Genomic DNA, 21,979 nt, shown 5'->3' on the forward strand with positions numbered 1-21,979 from the left:
CATCACCAGCCTGTCCGGTTCCCCCACCCCCCCTCCCCTCTGAAGCCCTCAGTTTGTTTCCCCTTTCTATCTATGCACATTATACCGAAAATATAATTTTTATTTTTAAAAGAGCAACAAGTGGGGTTCCGGGGTGGCTCAGTCAGTTAAGCATCCAGCTCTTGGTTTTTTTTTTTTTTTTTTTTTTTTATTAATAACGATTTTTTATTATATTATGTTAGTCACCATACAGTACATCCCCGGTTTTCGATGTAAGGCTCGATGATTCATTAGTTGTGTATAACACCCAGTGCACCATGCAATATGTGCCCTCCTTACTACCCATCACCGGTCTATCCCATTCCCCCACCCCCCTCCCCTCTGTAGCCCTCAGTTTGTTTCTCATAGTCCATAGTCTCTCATGTTTCATTCCCCCTTCTGATTACCCCCCCTTTCTTTATCCCTTTCTTCCCCTACTGATCATTCTAGTTCTTATGTTCCATAGATGAGAGGAATCATATGATAGTTGTCTTTCTCTGCTTGACTTATTTCACTAAGCATTATCTCCTCCAGTGCTGTCCATGTTGTAGCAAATGTTGAGAACTCATTCTTTCTGATTGCTGACCAGCTCTTGGTTTTGGCTCAGGTCATGATCTCAGGGATGTGAGATAGAGCCCCGCATGAGGCTCCAAGCTTAGTGCAGAGTTTGCCTGAGATTCTCTCTCCCTCTGCCCCCACTAAAATAAATAAATAAATCTTTAAAAACAAAAGAGCAAAAAATAATTCATCAAAGGATGAGAAGAGAAAATAAAAACAAACAAAAAAACCCCCAAACCCGGAGTCCAGAGAGGCACTGAGGAAGGGACACAGTTAAGCAACAGGAAAGAAGAGAAGTGGGGGCAAAGCTTCACCCCTGCAGTGGATTCACATGGAGAAGGACTTATCAATAGTAGTGAACGGTGTTTACTCCCTTTGGGGGAGACAAATGAAAATTCTTCATTCATTACGATTTGATCCAGGAGCAGAGCTACCCAACCACGGAATCCAACTCAATCCCTGTTCTGTATCTCTGGTGAATATAAAGAAGGAAAAGCCGTTTTTTAACTCGAGAGTTGAACACCAAGCCCAAGCAAGGGCTAACCGTCACCAAGCATCTGACATAATAGGTAAGGCTGACTGAAAGAGTGTGTAAGGCGCATTCCAGGCAAGGGGCTGGGACATGTCGTCGGCGTCCATCGAGGCAGTCCATTTTGCCTTGGATGGAGGCAAGGGGGGAGGAACCAGCATCATGTGCAGTGAGCTCAGCCAGAGAAAGTCCCAGTAATCAAAAAAATACCAAAAGACAGAAATGGTAGATTTAAGTATTAATGTATGGGAGACTATTCCTAAAGCAAAAGAAGAAAGTATGGGGGTAGGAGTTGAAGAAAAGGGAAAAAACATCAGAGAGCCAAGACATTCATGAGAGGGGATGAAGAAGGAAACACATGAAGACAAAGGAAGGTATGGAGAGATACCACTGCCAGAAAGAGAGGCATAAGTAGGGGCAATGGGCAGAGCCAAGAGGAAAGTGAAGGAAATTGAGAATAAAAGATAGAGGTAGCCTGAGGGTGGGAGTAGGAGATCACATGGGGAGGGGGGCGGTAGGAGGTCACAGAAGGGTGGGGGCAGTATGAAGGCAGGAGTAAGAGGTCGCATGCAAGTCGGGGAAGAACAGTGTTGGCAGCGTGGGCAAAGCTGCCCTCCACGCGTGAGCTCCATCACCTTTAGTTTAGGACTGGAGTAACCTGCAGGTCACGCACATTCCAAGCACAGACCAGGGTGCCTTGAGTTAACTTAGCTTCTAGGTCTTCCTAGTGGTCCTATCGCAGGGTTGCCTGCTGTGCGGCCTCATTGGCCCCACCCTGAAGCTAAAATGCTTTGCTGCTCTGTGCAGTGATCAACAGTGACTCCGAGGAATCCTGTGATGAAGATGAGCCCCCAGAGCCCCCAGAAGCCTCCACATCAGCACTGGAAAGCAGACCTGGTAAGGAAGTGGGAAAACAGGCTTTGGCTATGGGAATCTGAATGAAGAACTACTGTTTGATGCATCGTATTTGGCGCCTAGTCTCTATGATAGATTCAGTTTATCCTGGAATCCCATTCTCTGCATTTATTTTACTTGACCTTTTTGGGAAATGCAGGGAGATAAAAAACCATTATGTATATACTTTTTGAAGATGGAGGCCTATTAATTGATAGGCCCATATACTGATTATATAGAAGGAAGAGGTTACCAAAATGATGAATTTGTTTTTGAAACTAGCCAGTTTCTATGCTTATATGGTGTTGGATTTATACAGTGATTTCTGTAGGGAACAGAAAGCTAAATATTCCTTTATTAGAAGGTCATATTGTCATGTGATCACAAACTGAATTGTGTCAGAAGACAACTCATCCAGCTATCCGATGTTAGCAGAAATAAGATTCAGATAGAGTACTCTGAAACCTAAAGTATTGTTTTTGAGAGTTCTTCAGCAAGTCATGGCATATATAATGATTTTTCCAAGGACTTTTGCAAATAATACCTCACTTTTCAATTTATAACACTCTTAAGTACCCCAGACATTGTTCTCCTTGTTTTCTAGAGAAAACACAATCACATCAATGTTTCAAGGTCTTTTACAAAGTCTCATGGATAATTAAAGGGACAGACAAGACTAGCATCCTGGATTCTGCATTTTTGCTTTGTAAAATCCAAGCTAAAAATGATTATCAAAATGTTATGTTTCCTTAGTTTCAAGGGTAGCATGAGTGGTCCTAAGATTTGCAGCTCTTTTATGTACAACTTGGTGGTTTGTTTTCCTTTTCTACTTTCTAGACCCAAAGGATATTAGAAACATGCCTATTTGGGGAAACAAACTTGGAAAAGACCTAAAACCAAATAAAAATGTTTCCCGGTCCTGATGTTACCAATGAACAATATTTTAAATGATACATCATTCTCATGGCTCACTAGATCCATCAAAGTAAAATCTAGATTTGCTTCAAGTTTTAAAGAGTGCACATTTTAACTTTTGTCTTAGTGTAGCAAATTGATCCAAAAGGCAGTTCCAAAATATGGCCAGGATCCAGACACGAGATTATTTCTCAGCCTCGCAAATGTTCAACAAGTCACTGGGTTGGGGAGGAGGAGGGGAAGAGTCTTGCCGTTGTCAGCACAAGATTTCGAAGGTCTCCCAAGGTGAGAAACAGCAGAGATGAAGGAAGTGTGAAGTGACGATGAAGGGGTAAGAAGTAGAGGAGAGAGAGAGTATGGGAAGGAAAGGTTCAAACAGAGCAAAGTTGCCCCTTGCCTGTGGGGACAGGGAATGGACTGTGACTACAATTCAAGGCAGGTGGCTTAGAAGGACAGACCAGGGTGACACTGTGGCAGACCACAATTTGCATGGTTTTCTAGATTTTTCCAGCTGTTCTTATGATATTTCCTGCTAATATCTTAGTTTCTTGGTCACACGCTGAGACCTATTCCTTTGTGCAGTGACCAATAACCTTGACTCATTAGAATCAAGTGAGAGAGGAGAGTCCCAAGAAGCCACCTGCTCACGACTTCAGATTACACTAGGTAAGAACTTTAGGATTGCAACCCTGGATGACAAATATTCGGAGTCTAAATCCAGAGCTCTGTTTTCCTGATGAATCTTATTTTGAGCATGCTTTATGAGCCTTGATCCTATGATTTCTAGGGACTATTTTCTGCATTTAATTTCTCTGGCCCTATTGGGAATGGAAGGAGGCAGGAAGGCATTATAAATTGTTATTTAACTGCACAGGCCCGTTTGATTGACATATAGAAAATGTAGCAAAAATATGCTGGTAAAATGACAAACTTTTTTTTCCTACACACTATCATGTATTAAAGCTGAAGAGCTGAAATAATGTACTTATTCTCTACCAATATGCTTTATATTCTATCCAACAGAGTAAGCGTGGTATACCTCTCTTTGCTGACACTACTGTCATGAGTCCCAAACCTAGAAAGCCTTCAAAGAATAATTTGTGCTATTTAATTATTGGTGGGAAAATGACCTCTGATCAGCTCTTCTCAAACCCAGATTACTTAAACCATTGGCTTACATTGTGATTTTTTAAAGGGCTTTGTAAATAAAGCTTCATTTTGTTTTCATTAAAAAACCTTAACAGGGAGATAGGATAACTAGGTTATCCCAGCTTTATAGATGAGGCAACTGTGGCTAGTAAGGTTGAAGAATCATTTACAAATTTACACAGAGAGTGAAAAGGAAAGCCATGCAGGAACCCAGCGTTATGCCCCAGGCCACCAGAACTGGATTCAGTTGAAGGAAAGAGAGGAAACTGGTCATTAAGTATATTATGATCGCAAGCCCACTGAGCGGTCACAGAATTCGTAAGATTATTGCATACAAATAATTGTTTCTTCCCTTTTACTTTTTAGACCCCATGAGTTTCGGAAAACCGACTACATCCAAAAAAAGAGTTTGGGAAGTAGGTAAGGGCAAATAAAAACTCTTCGTGGTTACAAATAAACAGCGTTTTCTACAAAAAATTCATTCTAATTCTTTGCTATATCCTTCAAAGTAGAAGATAAATTTGTTTTAATTTAAGATGGTTTGTATTTTAACTTTTGTATTAATTAGCTAGGCTAATGGTCGTAACAAGCAAACCCAAAGAAGTCAAGGGCTCAAACACAATAGAATTAAATTGTTTTCTCAAGTAAACATTCCAAGGAGTTTTAGATGGGGGAGGTGTGGGACCTTGTTTCAAGTGGGGTTCAGGGAAGTAGCCAAGTGGGAAATCTGCCTTCTTCAATACCAGATTCCCAAGATGTCCTGGGGATATTCTTGCCGTGGACTTTTTTACCTCTTGGCTCCTTTGTCATCCACTGAGACTTTCAAGGGACACTTGCTTCTTCCACAGTGAAAAGATTTGATGACTCTTCAGAGTCCAGTGAGGAAGAGGAGCCCCCGACAGCCTCGAGCTCAGCACTGAGAAGTGATTCTGATGAGGAGGGTAAGGACTACTATCATGGGCTCCCAGACACGAGGAAGCTGAGTTCAGAGTTCTTGTTTCCTAGGCATTTAACTCCGAGCCTACTCCAGAGAGAAATTGTTATAAATTCGGGTTTAACAAGATGGCTCTAGTTGAATGGCGGTGCCCTTTTTACTACATGCTCTCAGGTTTATTGACCCCAAAGTATTGAATTATATAGTGATTTCCACCTCCGCCCACTCCTGTTTTCTAGAGAGCAGAGAAAATGTGTATCTGCTATTGCTTGATTTTGTTGCAAAGTTGTTCAAAAATCAGAAGATTCTGATCACAGACTCTGATTATTGATGGAAAGAAAAGCTTCTGGTTATTACCATCAAATTCAATTTATAGCTTTTGACAGATGACCCCAATATGACATTGGCCTATATAATGATATTTGAAAATAACTTCACTAATAAGATAACCTTTTATGTCTATAACAACTTTAAAGGTCACGTGGGTAACTGTGGCTCTCTCCACTCCACAAGTGGGGAAACTAGCACATAAACATTTAAGGATCTTTTACACATCTTAGGTGGAAAGTTACTAGAAGAGGCAAAAGAGCCTGGACTCCCAGCAAACATCCATAGTCCTTTATTCAAAACCATGGAAGCCATACATAAAATAATAATCTCTTAGAGAGACAATGTGGTTTATATCCTACATATTACCACCCCCCCCCAAAAAAATCCAACAGGGTCTGGAACAGAATCCCATTCTCAAATATGCTATATTAATGTTCCTGCAACAAATTGTGTGAATTCACACCAAGTGTGAGAAATAAAGATTTTACAGGGACTCATGACAACTCAAGTCCAGACTCACTTCCAAGGTAGTTAGCTGAAAACCTATGGGAAAAATATGGATTTTCAAAACTTCTTTGATTTTGCAGGTGGGGCCAAAGGATTGTGGTTCTCTGCTCCATTTAGTAGTGATCTTTTTCCTTTAGATGAGAAGAGACAGAAATAATCATCATAGTGTCTGTCTAGTCCAAATCCTGTCTACAATGTGAGTAGTCATAAGATTTACAACTCTTATGTAATTGTAGATTACTGGTTGTGTTCTCCTTTACTTTTTAGATCCTGCAGATATTGGAAACAAATCTACTTGGGGAACAAACAAGAGGAAAAGATGTAAGAGCAATCAAAACTCTTGATGTAACAAATATCTTTCTTTACTACAAAAACTTTGTTCAAAATTTTTGTTATATCCTTTAAAATAAAAAAATAAATTTGTTGGCAATTTAATTGATTCACATTATGCATTTTGAATTAGGTGGGCTGGGCTAATTGATACAACACGTCGGCCTCAAAAAGTTCAATGCCACAAGTGCAATATAAGTATATTCTTCATTTGCTTAAATAGGATAAAGTAACTCCTGGAGTGGAGGGGTATTCTACTCTCTATGATTATTGAGGGCCCCAGCTGACAGAGGCCCTGCCATCTTGAAAATGTTGCTTCCACAGACTCCCTGGATAAGCAAAGGAACTGGAAGAAGTATGTTCAGACAAGTGGAGATGGTAAGACACGGTGACAAAGGGAGTGCCTTCCATGGCAAAGTTTTCCCCCAGCCCAGCCCTGGGGGTGGTTCCTGGAACAACCTTGAAAAATAAGGCAGATGGAGCCACAGAGTAGCCTGGTGGTAGGAATAGTCCTGCTCCTCCTACGTGAGCTTCTCTTTCCAATTTTCCTTTTAAAGAATTTGGTGCTGGATTGGTTCCTAGGACACAGACTGGGACTGCTAAAGAATTTTATTTCTCTCTGCAGGGATCAGCGGTGATAACTTTTCAGAACTAAGTCATACAGAACAACCTCAGGAATCTTCTAGCTCAGTCCTAAGAAGTGGGTCAGGTAAAGAAGATTAGGACGCCAAGCCTTGGCCTGCAGAATGTCAGGAATTAAAAGCTACTATTTCCTTGTGCATTTTATTCTGAGCACCTTGAAGACCTGTATCCAGTTAATCCTGGGAGCTTTTTTTCAGCATTTTAGAAAATAGAAGGAGACAGGAAATTATTATAAATTCATGTTTATCAGGATGAGTCCTGTTGAATGAATGTATGTAATTATATACTGCTGTTGTGGAAGAAATGAACAGCAAAATGGTGGTATCTTTTTAATACCTACTGTCATGCCTACTAACACTAAGATCTTTAGATTTCTATAGTGATATCTTGGTTGACATTAATGTCATTTGTAATTGTAAAAGACTCAAAAGACAACTGGTCCTGCTATGTAATTATAGACAGAAATAAAAGCTTCAGATCAACAACTGTCAAACTTTAGTATAGTTTTTGACAGATGTCCATCACACTATTATTTGATTATACTGTGTTATTTTAATGTACTTTGGCAAATAAGATCTTACTGTCATCACAGTATCCTTAAGACTTAGGCAGGCTAATTCTTGTCATCCCCATTTTGGGGTGAAGAAATAGACATTTGACCAAACTGGCCAATTTGACCAAAGGTCAAAAAGTATGACCTTTGTATGTAACAGGCAGAAATATAAGAGCTGTATCCTGTGATCAAAGTCCAAAAAGGAGGTACAAGGGACCTGATATGTAGTAGCAGCAGCGTGTATCAGTGCCTGATGCAAGAAAACCTGTTTAACAACCATATAGATGATTGATAGATGATGGATGCATGGATGGATGGATAGATAATAGATAAATAAAAATGAAAATCATAAAGAAAAATAAGATGGTAGGAGTGGTGCCAGCTATAAGGCATACACAATACCTAGAAGGACAGAGCCAAAAAGGATGAATAGAGAAATAAAAAGACACAGAGATTAAGAACATCACAGATGAAAAGAGAGAAAACAATGCAGAGGACAAGAGATATCAGGGAAATCAGGGAGAGACACTCACAGAATCAAGTGATGGAGATAGAAATGTGTAAGGGAAATGGTCAGAAAACTGAGAAATAAGGAGGAGAATGATGTGTGGCCAGATAGAAAAGGTGACAAGCACATCTTTGTTGGCTATAAGGTGTAATCACTGGAGCGGGTGTTTCCTCAGCTCACCTGAGCAGTGACTATAAATGAGCTTGACCACATCAAAGTGGTCACTGTCTATAGTCTGTCATTTCCTTATTGCTCTTCAGTGTCCTGTGAATTCAAAGCTCTTCAGAAGAGTAAAGGAAGAGAGTCAGAAGAGATGCCAGCCTATAAGCATCTGATGGAGAAGCCAGTTATGATATCAATTATTCATTATCTTTGTTTTCCTATCTGCAACGAGGAAAAGCTCTTCCTTCTTTACCTTACCTCTTCCCCAAAAACATAGCATGTACGTGCACCCACAAAAGCACACACGTATGCACACACACTCCCGTACATAGACTTGTGCATGGACTTGGACTGCTTTCAACAGGCTTAAGGGAGCCAAAAGAGAGAGAAGAGTTGTGTCCTGAATGGAGGGAAGTGACGCTGAATGGATAACGTAAGGAGGAAGAACAGAAAGGATAGGCTGGGGTCTCCAAATGGAAAGACATCTGATCTTTTCAAGTGAACGTGGAATCCAAATATCACCAGATTCGGGAGTGTCGTGGGGGAAGAGTGATGATTTTCAAGATACCGCTCAAAAGTTGTACCAGAAGCATGGTAATAAAGACCATGACTGACTGAGTTTTGCAATGTAGAAAGTCCACAGGGAACTGGGAGAAGTAATAGTGGTCCACAGTGTAGTCAGTGTCAAAAGAGCAGGCATTTGGTCATGATGATAGTAGCAGTCTGTGAGATGAAGCTAAATATAGATAAAGAAAATATAAAGACAAAGATTGTAATTGTGAAAACAGCCCAAAGATCAAGATAAGATTAAGAGAAACAGACTAGAAGCAAAGAGAAAATGGAAAAGGAAGTGACAGTAGAAAGAGGATTACTTCAACAATAAAACTAGATCCAGGGATAGAAGCATAGGAAAATAAATGGAGTGAGGTATATATATATAGGGTAATAAGTGGAGAGGAGAAAGAGGAGGCACACCATATAGAAAACCATATAGAGAACCATATATAAGAAGAGTAAAAGATGAGAGAAAAATGGCAGAGTGTAAAAGGAAGAGAAGCAAGACAGAGAAATTGTGGGATCTGAAATGGTCAGGAGACAAAAGCAATGTTCACATAAGGGGTGGTTCACAGTAGCAGTGAGTTTTCAGAGCAAGATGTTCCCAAGTATCAGTGTCCCCTATAATTCAACCAGATTACAAAAGACGTCACCCAGGCATTTCATCTACTCTTATAGTTTCAATCACCATCCACAACTTAATAGTTCCTAAGCATACATATCCAGCCCAGCCCTGTTCTCTAAGCAGCTAAGCTCATCCATCCAAATGGCAGAATGATCTCTGTCCAAGGTTCTGCAGGTCTGAGGCTTCACCACTTCAGGTATCTTTCAAAACCTTCGAACTCAACCTTTCCACAACTGAGCACATCATGTTCCTAAAACAGCATCTGCTCCTCCAGTGTTTTCTGTTTCTAAAACACACTATTAATTGCCCCATTCTTTCAAGCTGTAATTCACAGAGTCACCCATGACACCATTGTCTCCTCAATTGATACACCACATCTATCATCTAACTCTATCAATTCTTTTTCAATCTCCAACCTGTCCCTTCATCTCCATTCCCAGTGCTGACACTCGAATCCACATCTATACCACTTCTCACTTGAACTAGATCTACAGGGTCCTGTTCTCCTCCTAATCTTGTTCCCACCAAATGTATTCTAAGTGACTTAGCTGAATTGATCTTTCAAAACTGCACCCAATGTCCTCTAACTTCCTTTAGAATTAAGTCAATTCTCCTTCATGTAGCCTCCAAAGCCACTTACCTCAGGGCTCTTGCCTCTTTCTCCATCCTCATCAATGCTCCTTATTCTTTCACTTCATGCTCAGATATACTAAACTCCTTGTGGTTACTTGCTTTTGCTGAATCTAGACCTTTGCACATGCTTCTTCATGTTTCAATATATTCACTCATTTGTTTCTGTGTCAATTCTCTGGTTGCTCCTAAGATTGACAAGCATTGATGCTTCAGTAGTCTTGTGTCTGAATTATTATCAGCACTTATCTCAGCACCTGGCACCTGAAAGAGGCTTAGGAAACTTCTTGAGTGAGTGAAAAATATTGTTCACCTCCTGTATTCCAACATTTGGAAATTTGTCTGGCAAAAACTACTTTATTATGGTATTTATACAGAATATTTACAAAATCTATTCCAATAATTGAATTCTATATATACATATATAAATATAATAAATAATATTTCTGGAAAAGGATAATATCATAAAGTAAATATAAGAGACTATAAAAAATGTCATAAAGTTGCATGGAGCACTGGGTGTTACATGCAAACAATGAACCATGGAACACTACCTCAAAAACTAATGATGTACTGTATGGTGACTTACATGTCATAATAAAAAATGCCATAAATGGATAGATGGAAAAAGCATATAAAGAAAAAGTAGAAGAACAAAACTACAGATTTAGGGCAAAGAGAAAAGGATAAAAGAGAAAAAATAGATTGAAAGGAAGGGACAAAGACAATGGGGAGCAAACAAAGAAAGATTTCAGAGGTAGAGACATCCTTTAGTGGAGGGATGGGGGAAGGGAGGATCATTGGAAGAGAGGAGATGCAAATGAGAACTCTTTCCAAATCATAATTTAGGAGCAGAGCCAAAAGGACTTGGAAATCAAAAGTGTTCCTGTGTCATGTGTTTTTCAGAAGGTACTTCAAGAGGTCAAAGAGCAAGGGCTGAGAGTAGCCAAGCATCTGACATAATGGGTAAGGCTGCCCAAGGGTCTTGGGGTGGAGGTTGTTCTTTGGATACCACAGACCCTGGGTATGTACTTGATCAGAGTTCAAGAACACCAGGCAGCTCAATAATGGAATGGCCAGTTATGGAAATGCAGGCTCATAGGGCCCTAGGCTGCAGGATGTCAGGAGTCTGAAATCAGAGCTTTTGTTTCCTGCTGCACTTGTCTCCTAGCCCACTTTGATAAGGAAGGGGTATATCCATGCCAGAATCCCGTTCTCTGCATTTGCTTGACCTGAGCCTTTTGGGAATGGCAGAGAGGCAAGAGATCCTTATAAAGTCATGTTAAACAAGGTGGGCCTTGTGGATTTACATGGATGATCTCGTAGAAATTCACTGGTAAAAATGGCAGTATCTCATTTACTATATTAGTGAATCCTACTAAAGTATTGGATTTATACAGTGACATCCACCATTGTCCATGGAACGAAGAAATCCAAGTGTTCTTCAGTTGGTAGATAATAGTATCACTTTGTCACAACCTCGGAAAACCTCAAAAGACAAATGGTCCTGTTACCTGTCAGGAAAAGAAGGCCCCAGATAACTATTCTTAAACTCAGCATATAGTTCTAAGGGATACCCTCCAGTATGTTGACTAATACAGTGATTTCTCATTAACTTTTGTAAATAAGATCTTATTTAATTGTCATAAAAAATTTAAAGCCTGAACAGGATAACATTTGCTATCCCTGTTTCATGAACGAGGAAACTGATGTCCTTAAGAAATTAAGAGCCTAAAAAAAAAAAAAGAAAGAAAAAGAAATTAAGAGCCTTTTCAAAGTCCCAGAGAAATAAAGGAAGACCTTAGATATCAATCCAGTACCTGTTTCCTTTAGAAGGAAGGCAGAGAAATGATACTCATTTATAAACTCATTATAAACTCAAGCCTTCCACAGTGTGAATTGTCATAAGATTTGTAAGTTTTATTTATAAACTACAGTTCTATGACCACCACCTATTACTTTCTAGATACCACGGATATTGGAAACAACTCTACTTCGGGAAAACACAAGGAGAAAAAAAGTAAGAATGAGTAAAAATTTGCTTGATTTTTATGCTACAAATGATGTGATTTTTAATGCTAAGACTTATCATTATTTTTTATACCTTTCATAAGAGAAAAAATGAATGCCTTTTAAAGTAACTATTTTTTTTCCAAAATGGTCATATCTTCATGTTGTGTTTTATTCTGATTTTAAAATATGTTTCTTATAAGCATTGGTGTATGTCTTCCCAGAATTTTTCTATGCAAGTATTAACTCAGTTTGGAATATATTTTTATATATCTTAATATGATAATTCTATACATATTTTTCCTTTTCTTGCTTTTTAAAAATTGATATATCATACCGAAGCAGTAAAAACATTTAATGTTTTAATTAACTATTAAAAGTCTTCTTTGATGCTTTCACATGCACTAGTCTTCATTTTAGGGTGGTCGAGCATTTTTCATTTGTTATTAGTCATTTGTTTTTCTTCTTCTTTGAAGTCTTTGTCGTAGAGCGCTGTGTCAGTTTCCTGTTGTGGTGTTGGTCTTTCTCCTACATTGCTGAATGAATATACAAGAGGTTATTTGATGTATTAATCCTCGTCATATGTGTTGCTAATATGTAGTCCCATTTGTTTTCCTTTTATTTAATTAATTTATTTATTTTAATTTAAGATTATTTATTTATTTTAGAGACAGAGAAAGCGTGAGGGGGGGGGAGAGGGAGAGAATCCCAAGCAGACTCCCCTCTGAGCATGGAGCCCTACTAGAGGGCTCAATCTTATCACCCTGAGATCATGACCTGAGCCAAAATCAGGAATTGGAGGCTTAACTGACAGAGCCACCCAGGCGCCCCTGGTCCCTTCCTTTGAAGATTGATGATTTTTGATTGTTGACTCGTTGTTATGGATAGTGATGTCATAATCAATGTTGTTGGTTAATGAAGGTTCTCTGTACATCCCATTATGAAAGTGAGGCTGCCTCTGGACTGCATGTTCCCAGGAGGGCTGTAAAGATTGACCATAGCTGGGGGGACCTCCTGGCCTCACAGGAGAGGCAGAGGGAGGTAGCATGTGTGGAGAGCAGTGGTGGAAGGGGAGGCAGACCTCTTCCCAGGAGCCTGGGCCTGAAGGGATCTGAAGGGATCTGTCCCTGACAAGCTGATTTCTCCAGTCAAGAGGATGGAGCTGGTGTAGCTTGTCTAAGGGTGGCCTGCTGTGATCACCTGATCATGGCCTTTCTGATGGGGTTGTTGGCTGCCTCTTACCTCCTAACTCCTGGCAGACTTTGGCATCCGTGTGATCAGGTGAGTAAGCTAGGAGAATATGGTCCCTTTCAGGCCATGTGGATGAATGCACTCTTAATCTTTTGGGACACCACAACCCTCCAATCACTCTTTCCTGGTGCACTAATAGCTCTTTCCTAGTGATTTGGTGGTGGTGGTAGTGCTGATAGTGGTGGTGGTGGTGGTGGTGGTCCCTTCTCAACTTCCTGATATCTGCATATTGAATGCCCCCGGGTTTGGACCTGAGTGCTTTCCTCATCTCTAACTATACTCTCTCCCTAGAGATTTCATCTAGTCTGGTAGCTGTAAAGTCCTTCGATATGTTAATGACTGCCAATTATATTTCCCCTCCTCTAATCCCTTTCTTGAGCTATCAAATCATAAACCCAACTTCTTACTCCAAACTTCCACTTGCGTTCTAATAGGTGTGTCAAATTTGACATGTCAGATTTCTTTATTTCGGTCCCAAACCTGTCACTCATGACCAGTCATCCTTATCTCAGTAAATGGCATTACATCTACTCAGCTGCTTGAACCAAAAATGTAAGAGATATGCTTGATTCTTCCCTTTTCCTAACCACTCCCCATATTGACTCATCATCAGGTTTCAAACTATATATCAAATTTGTCCATTCTTTTTCTGCTTTGCCACTTCCCCAGTTCAAGCTCCATCATCTTGCATGTGGAATACTGCTGAGTCCTCTTACCTGGTCACTCTGCTTCCATTCTTGCCACCTATAATTCATTCTTCACTCAACAGCCTGCCACCCAACTGCTTACACCCTTTCAGTGGTTTCCAGCTAAACCTAGAAAAGCATTACATAAGCTGCCCTTGATCACCTCTTAATCCCATCCCTTACTATTCCTGCTCACACATGCTACTCTGGCCCCTGTGAACAAACTGAGTGAGTTTCTGCCTCAGGACATTTGCACTTTCTTCTGACACTAATAAAATGCTTTCCCTCTCAGCTCAGGTATCTCCTCCTCAGAGAGGCTTTCCCTGATCCCCATTTCTGAAATATCCCCTCCAGCCTCTTTCACATTATCCTTTGACCTGTCTTTTTATCACGTTTTTTTATGCACAAAAGGTATGATCTTTGTGTGATCTAATTTGTCTGTGTTTTCCTTTATGATTGTGCTTTTCAATCTTGTTTTAAGAAATCTTAACATAACCTGAGGCTACCTTTCAGGTTACCTTTTCATACATTTCCTATTTTACTGAACATCTTAACCAATGAAGGACAGAATCCAGTAAATACTCTCTCTTCCATTTCTAAGATGAACAATTTTTTTAAATAGCTCTTCAAAGGATCCCCACCAGGATCAGGACCCAGTTAACCATAGTGGAGACCATCCCAATTGGCTTTCTCTCCTACTCTTTGCCTCTTCCCAGTTCCCTACTCTGGATTCTTGACACAGTTTCACAAGTAAACTTCCTGAACACAAATACTTATCTCAAAATCTGCTTTTGAGAATACCAGGCTAAGACACTCCTATTTCTTTTCTCATTTAATCCTTTGGGAATTGTTTTTTTTTAGTGTAATATGAGGTAGGGGTCTAATTTTTTTCCAACATGGATAACCAATGATCCCAGCTTCTCCAATTACTCCAATACAATATCACATGGGGCATGGATCACGCTACCATATGTCTATATGGTTTTGTTGGGGGGCTTTCTAGGCTGATCCATTGCTCTATCTAGTTCTGCCTCGATACATAGCACATTCTAGTACTATAACTTCATAATATCTTGATATCCGGTTGAGCAAGTTTCTTTCAATTTATTTCTTTTTTAAAATTATCTTAGCTATTTTAGGGGCGCCTGGGTGGCTCAGTTGTTAAGCGTCTGCCTTCAGCTCAGGGTGTGATCCCAGGGTCCTGGGATCGAGCCCCACATCAGGCTCCTCCGCTATGAGCCTGCTTCTTCCTCTCCCACTCCCCCTGCCTGTGTTCCCTCTCTCGCTGGCTGTCTCTCTCTTGTCGAATAAATAAATATAATCTTTAAAATAAATAAAATAAAACTATCTTAGCTATTTTGGACATTTTCTCTTTCATATAAATTTTGGTAGCATCTTGTCGAGTTCCCATGAAAATCCTATTGAATTTTTATTGAAATTGCTTAGCATGAATTTGGAAAAAATCGACATTTCTAAAATATCGAGTCTTCCAATTCATGAACATGATATATCTCACTACTTATTTATTCTGTTTTCTTGTAATATTCTTCATTTATTCAACAAGTACCTATTGCCAAAGCTGCCCAATAGGGGTAAAGAAGTCAACAAAATCTCATTGAACTTAAATTCTGGCAGGGATAATATAGACAATACATAAATAAATATATAGTATTTTAAATGCCTCTGATTACCTCTGAAAATCTCATTTCTTACCATCCTTTTCTTCACACACCATTCTGGCCTCCTTGAACAAATTAAATAATTTTCTGCCTCAGGACCTTGGCACTACATCAAATGCTTTTTCCCTCACCTCAGCTCAAGTGAGGAGAAAATAAAGCATAATGGAGGTATAGAGTGACAGAAACCATATCTGGTATTTTCACTGTAAGCATCTTTGCTGTAGACATTTTTGCTACAAACATTTTTTTCCACATAGCTAATTGGCTGTAAGGCAATTTTGCCATTAAAATTTTTTTTTAAATAACTGGTTGACAGTTTGGTTTTATTTCTTCATTGACTCCGTACTCACGTTTTTCTGTTATATAAATCGTAGCCTTCAGAATGGTCTAACAGTGGTACACTTTGAACCCACGTTTCCCACAGAATTTTGGAATGTCTGTCAATGGACATGTAACAATATGCCGAGAAAATACAACAATGCGGAAAGCTTTCACAATGCAATACAAAGCTCAGTTACAGGTATGCATCCCAGTATTCAGAAACTGATGGAAGAAATTATAGTGAAAAAAGAAAAAATGCAATGCTGAACAAGGAGACAAAACAAGCAAAAATAAAATGTATAATACTATGAGCAAAAGACTTTGAAGACAAGTGCTTGGGTATAATCCACAAAATAAAATCGGTTACCTGTGCAGTATTGCCATGAATAGTATAGTGCCATGCACTATACATTTTGAATGTACTCAAACATTTTTTAATTGCCTGAAAAAGTCCTTTGAATTTTGTTATTCATTTTTCATGTTTCATTATGTCCTTTTTAATGAATATCCCTCTTTTATTTTTCATGATTTTATCTTTCATGGCAAAATTGCCTTATGGCCAGTTAGTTAAGCAGCAAAATGTTTGCAGTGAAAATGCGTGCAGCAAAGATGCTTACCGAGGAACAACCTAGCACCAGCAGAAACATGCCTTCTTATATGGGGTGGCCAGTGAGAGCCTCACTGACAAGCTGAAACATAAGTAGATATCAAATGAGGTGAAGGAATAATTGATGGTACTGAGGCTGAGAAGACCTCAGGGCAGAAGCTGAGGCAAGATGCATGGGATCTTTCGAGGAATGGCAAGGGGACTACTAGCTGGGGAGGTAAAGAGGGGTGAGAGGAAAGTAGTTTTTAAGATCATATAGACCTCAAAGGCCATGATAAAAACTTTGGATTCTTGTCTCAGTAAGAGGAAAAGACACTACAGAGTTTTGAGCTACGGAATGGTATAATCTCAGTAAAGTTTTTAAAGGATTGCTCTGTAAGCCACATGGAGAATAGCCTTTAGGAGGGTGGGATGAGAGATCAGTAGGGAGGCTCTTGTAATGACCTAGGCAAGGATGGTGCTGGAGTGGGATAAGTGGGTAGCAGTGCAGGTGTTCAGAAATCAGCAGGTTCTGAAAACACACACATATAACATACCAACACATATAAATATATTTTTTTAGGTTTCATTTATTTACAAATAAATAATTTTTATTATATATAAATATATATAATATAGAAATGTATTTATACAGGTAAATAGAATATATAATATGTAAACATGAATGTGTCATATGTGCAAATACATAAAAATTATAAATTATAAATACAATATAGGTAGAATATGACCATTACATATAATTAAATATATTATATAAAATATTTCTATAAATTATATAATATGTAAACATATATACATAAACTAAAAATATATATTTATATAATACATAAATATATATAAATAATATATAAAGTTATAAAACTGTATTTTATGCATATAAACATACACATATACAGTTTATATATTATATACAAATAAATATATAGTATTTCATATATAGCACTATAGTATAATATATATAGTTTATATACATATGGATATATAACATGTTATATATAGTATATAAATATAGATACATATATATGTATATATAAAACTCCCCGATATTCCTAGCCATCTGGAAGGCCACACACAGGTCTAGGGAAGTGCATAGACCCAGGGCTGGGCACAGGCTCAGGAAAAATCTAAGAAAGCCCTCACCTTTCACCTCTGGCTACCCAGGAGGCTCTGTGCAAGCAGGAGGTGACAGCTAGGGTGGACTTGTAAACTGCCTACCTGTGCATTGAAGGCATGTATCAACACAGGCTTTTATAACCCCTTGGCAAAAACTGGTAGACTTGATCAGGAGTTAAGATGGTGGAGGAGTAGGGGACCCCTTTTTCAGCTGGTCCCCTGAGTCGAGTCGGATAGGTACCAGACCAGCCTGAACATCCACGGAATCAGCATGAGACGCAGGAAGATGCATCTGGATCTCTACAAATGAACATCTCCAGCGCTGAGTATTGAGGTACGAAGCGGGGAGCTGTGAAACCGCGCACAGATATCGGAAGATAAATGGAAGGGGGAGGGAGCCGCAGCGTTTGGGTGCCGGGAAGCGGTAGCCACCTGCACGGGGGAGCGGGCGGACTCGCGGATGGCACCCACGAGAGAGCAGACTGAGACCGTGAGCCGGGAGCCCACGTCACCAGATTGAAACGGGGCTCCGGTGCGCTCACTGGAACCAGACTGAGACCAGGAGCTCAGGAGCGCACAGGGCGGCTGGTGGCTGGCGGAGTTAGAAACACAAAGGACAGAGACACGCTGGCCCTGGAATTGAGGGCTGGGACGCCGGGTGTGGGGCACACATCCCGGGATGCTGCAGGGTTGAGCAGCACCAACAGAAACAGAGTTAAAGTGGCCAGATCATCAGTGGAGAACAGTCCACGATCCCCTCTGTTCTGAGACAGAGGCTGAGATTCGGCCACTGCTGCTCTGACTCTCAGAAGAGGCACAGCAAACCGCCAGGGAAAGCCGCCAGAGAACAAAAGCCTGGAAATACTGGCTCACAGTGTGCCCATGCCCATCCCCCCTCGCAGGGGACACGGAGACTCTACCCAACCAGGGTTGCCTGAGTATCGGCGCGGCAGGCCCCTCCCCCAGAAGGCAGGCTGAAAAATCAAGAAGCCCATATCCCTAAGATCCCTATAAAACAAGGGCACACGGCCTGGGTCCCATCAATAATTTGGGCTCTGGACAACCCCGCAACCTCTCCTCATCAGAATGACGAGAAGGAGAAATACCCCCCCAGCAAAGAAAAGACAATGAGTCTGTGGCCTCTGCCACAGAACTAATGGATATGGATATAACCAAATTATCAGAAATGGAATTCAGAGTAACAATGGTCAAGATGATGTGTAGACTTGAAAAAAGTATTAACAAAAATGTTAATGAGAATATAGAATCTCTAAGGGCGGAAATGAGAGCGAATCTGGCAGAAATTAAAAATTCTATGAGCCAAATGCAGTCAAAACTAGAGGCTCTGATGGCCAGGGTGAAAGAGGCAGAAGAACGTATCAGCGAATTGGAGGATGGGTTAGTAGAAGAGAAAGTTAAAATAGACTCTGGACTCAAAAAAATCCACGCCCAAGAATGTAGGTTACAGGAGATTACTGACTCAATGAAACGTTCCAATGTCAGAATCATCGGCATCCCCGAGGGGGTGGAGAAAAACAGAGGTCTAGAAGAGATATTTGAACAAATTGTAGCTGAAAACTTCCCTAATCTAGCAAGGGAAACAAACATTCATGTCCAAGAGGCAGAGAGGACCCCTCCCAAGCTCAACCACGACAAACCTATGCCACGTCATAGTGCAATTTGCAAATATCAGATCCAAGGATACAGTATTGAAAGCGGCCAGGGCAAAGAAATTTCTCATGTACCAAGGCAAGGTATCAGAATTACGTTCAACCTGTCTACACAGACCTGGAATGAGAGAAAGGGTTGGGGGGCCATTTTTAAAGCTCTTTCAGAGAAAAACATGCAGCCAAGGATCCTTTATCCAGCAAGGCTGTCATTCAGAATTGATGGAGAAATAAAGACCTTCCAGAATTGCCAGTCATTGACCAAGTTCGTAACCACGAAACCAGCCCTACAGGAGATATTAAGGGGGGTTCTATAAAAGCAAAAAGGCCCCAAGAGTGATACAGAACAGAAAGTCACAATCTATAGAAACAAAGACTTTACTGGCAACATGGCATCATTAAAATCATATCTCTCAATAATCAGTCTCAATGTAAATGGCCTAAATGCTCCCATAAATGCCACAGGGTTGCAGACTGGATAAAAAGACATGACCCATCCATTTGCTGTCTACAAGAGACTCATTTTGAACCTAAAGATACATTCAGACTGAAAGTAAAAGGATGGAATACCATCTTTCACGCCAATGGACCTCAAAAGAAAGCTGGGGTAGCAATTCTCATATCAGACAGATTGGATTTTAAACAAAAGACTATAGTTAGAGACACAGAAGGGCACTATATTATTCTTAAAGGATGTACCCAACAAGTGGATATGACAATTATAAATATATATGCCCCCAACAGGGGAGCAGGAAGATACACAAGCGAACTCTTAGCCAGAATAAAGAGACATATAGATAAAAATACGTTAATAGTAGGGGACCTCAACACTCCACTATCAGAAATAGAACACCCATGCAGAAAATCGACCAAGAAACAAGGGCTTTGAATGCCATATTCGATGAGTTGGATCTCATAGATATATATAGAACACTACACCCCAGAACCAAAGAATACTCATTCTATTCTAATGCCCATGGAACATTCTCAAGAATAGACCATGTTCTGAGTCACAAAACAGGTCTCAACCGATACCAAAAGACTGAAATTATTCCCTGCATATTCTCAGACCACAACACTTTGAAATTGGAACTCAACCACAAGGAAAAATTTGGAAGAAACTCAAACACTTGGAGACTAAGAACCATCCTGCTCAGGAATGATTCGATAAACCAGGAAATCAAAAATCAATTTAAACAATTTATGGAGACCAACAAGAATGAAAACACAACGGTCCAAAACCTATGGGATACTGCAAAGGAGTCCTAAGGGGGAAATACATAGCCATCCAAGCCTCACTCAAAAGAATAGAAAAATCTAAAATGCAGTTTTTATATTCTCACCTCAAGAAGCTGGAACAGCAACAGAGGGACAGGCCTAATCCACGCACGAGGAAGCAGTTGACCAAGATTAGAGCAGAAATCAATGAATTAGAAACCAGGAGTATAGTAGAGCAGATCAACAGAACTAGAAGCTGGTTCTTTGAGACAATTAATAAAATTGACAGACCACTGGCAAGACTTATCCAAAAAATAGAGAAAGGACCCAAATTAATAAAATTATGAATGAAAAAGGAGAGGTCACAACCAACACCAATGAAATTGGAAGGATTATTAGAGACTTTTATCAACAGCTTTATGCCAATAAATTAAGCAATCTGGAAGAGATGGAGGCCTTCCTGGAAACCTAAACCACCAAGACTGAAACAGGAAGAAATTGATTTTTCAAACAGGCCAATTAATTATGAAGAGATTGAGTTGGTGGTAAACAACCTTCCAAATAACAAAACTCCAGGCCTGGACGGTTTTCCTGGGGAATTCTACCAAACATTCAAAGAAGAAATAATACCTATTCTCCTAAAGCTATTTCAAAAAATAGAAACAGAAGGAAAGCTACCAAACTCATTCTATGAGGCCAATATTACCTTGATCCCCAAACCAGGCAAAGACCCCCTCAAAAAGGAGAATTACAGACCGATTTCCCTAATGAATATGGACGCCAAAATCCTCAACAAGATCCTGGCTATTAGAATCCAACAGTACATTAAAAGGATTATCCATCATGACCAAGTGGGATTCATACCTTGGATGCAAGCGTGGTTCAATATTTGCAAATCTATCAGTGTCTTAGATTTTATCCAGAAAGAAAAATTCAAAAATCATATGATTCTCTCAATAGATGCATAAAAAGCATTTGACAAAATACAGCATCCTTTCCTGATTAAAACCTTTCAGAGTGTAGGGATAGAGAGTACATTCCTCAATCTCATAAAAACCATCTATGAAAAGCCTACAGCAAATATCATTCTCAATGGGGAAAAGCTGGAAGCCTTTTCCTTAAGATCAGGAACACGACAAGGATGCCAACTCTCGCCACTATTATTCAACATAGTACTAGAAGTCCTTGCAACAGCAATCAGACAACAAAAAGTTATCAAAGGTATCCAAATTGGCAAAGAAGAAGTCAAAATGTCTCTCTTCACAGACGACATGATACTGTATATGGAAAACCCAAAAGAACCCACTCCCAAACTATTAGAAGTTATAGAGCAATTCAGTGATGTGGCGGGATACAAAATCAATGCTCAGAAATCATTTGCATTTCTATACATGAATAATGAGACTGAAGAAAGAGAAATTAGGGAATCCATCCCATTTACAATAGCACCAAAAACCATACATTACCTTGGAATTAACTTAACCAGAGACGTAAAGGACCTATATTCTAGAAACTATAAATCACTCTTGAAAGACATTGAAGAAGACACAAAAAGATAGAAAAATATTCCATGCTCATGGATCGGAAG

General features: G+C 39.7%; 1 protein-coding gene across 10 annotated transcripts in view; it reads left to right on the plus strand.

Moving 5' to 3' along the window:
- Positions 1-21,979, plus strand: part of SP100 (SP100 nuclear body protein) — an 89,028-nt gene that overhangs the window by 38,010 nt on the left and 29,039 nt on the right. For 6 of the 10 annotated variants that reach the window (XR_006779006.2, XR_006779008.2, XM_045794146.2 and 3 more), the window contains exons 8-16: positions 999-1,145; positions 1,913-2,002; positions 4,430-4,483; positions 4,912-5,004; positions 6,102-6,155; positions 6,489-6,542; positions 6,790-6,873; positions 10,689-10,805; positions 11,806-11,859. Coding sequence is in view for 8 of the 10 variants with exons in the window: in XM_045794146.2 (XP_045650102.2) it covers positions 999-1,145; positions 1,913-2,002; positions 4,430-4,483; positions 4,912-5,004; positions 6,102-6,155; positions 6,489-6,542; positions 6,790-6,873; positions 10,689-10,805; positions 11,806-11,859 (747 nt within the window). In the remaining 2 variants the exon portion in view is untranslated. The remainder of the gene's footprint in view (positions 1-998; positions 1,146-1,912; positions 2,003-4,429; positions 4,484-4,911; positions 5,005-6,101; positions 6,156-6,488; positions 6,543-6,789; positions 6,874-10,688; positions 10,806-11,805; positions 11,860-21,979) is intronic. The other 4 variants (XM_045794147.2, XM_045794151.2, XM_087864251.1 and 1 more) reach the window with 4 other exon arrangements.

The sequence above is a fragment of the Ursus americanus genome, chromosome 1 (assembly GCF_024610735.1).
Source record: "Ursus americanus isolate L20-20 chromosome 1, mUrsAme1.1.p, whole genome shotgun sequence".
Lineage (NCBI taxonomy): Eukaryota > Metazoa > Chordata > Mammalia > Carnivora > Ursidae > Ursus > Ursus americanus.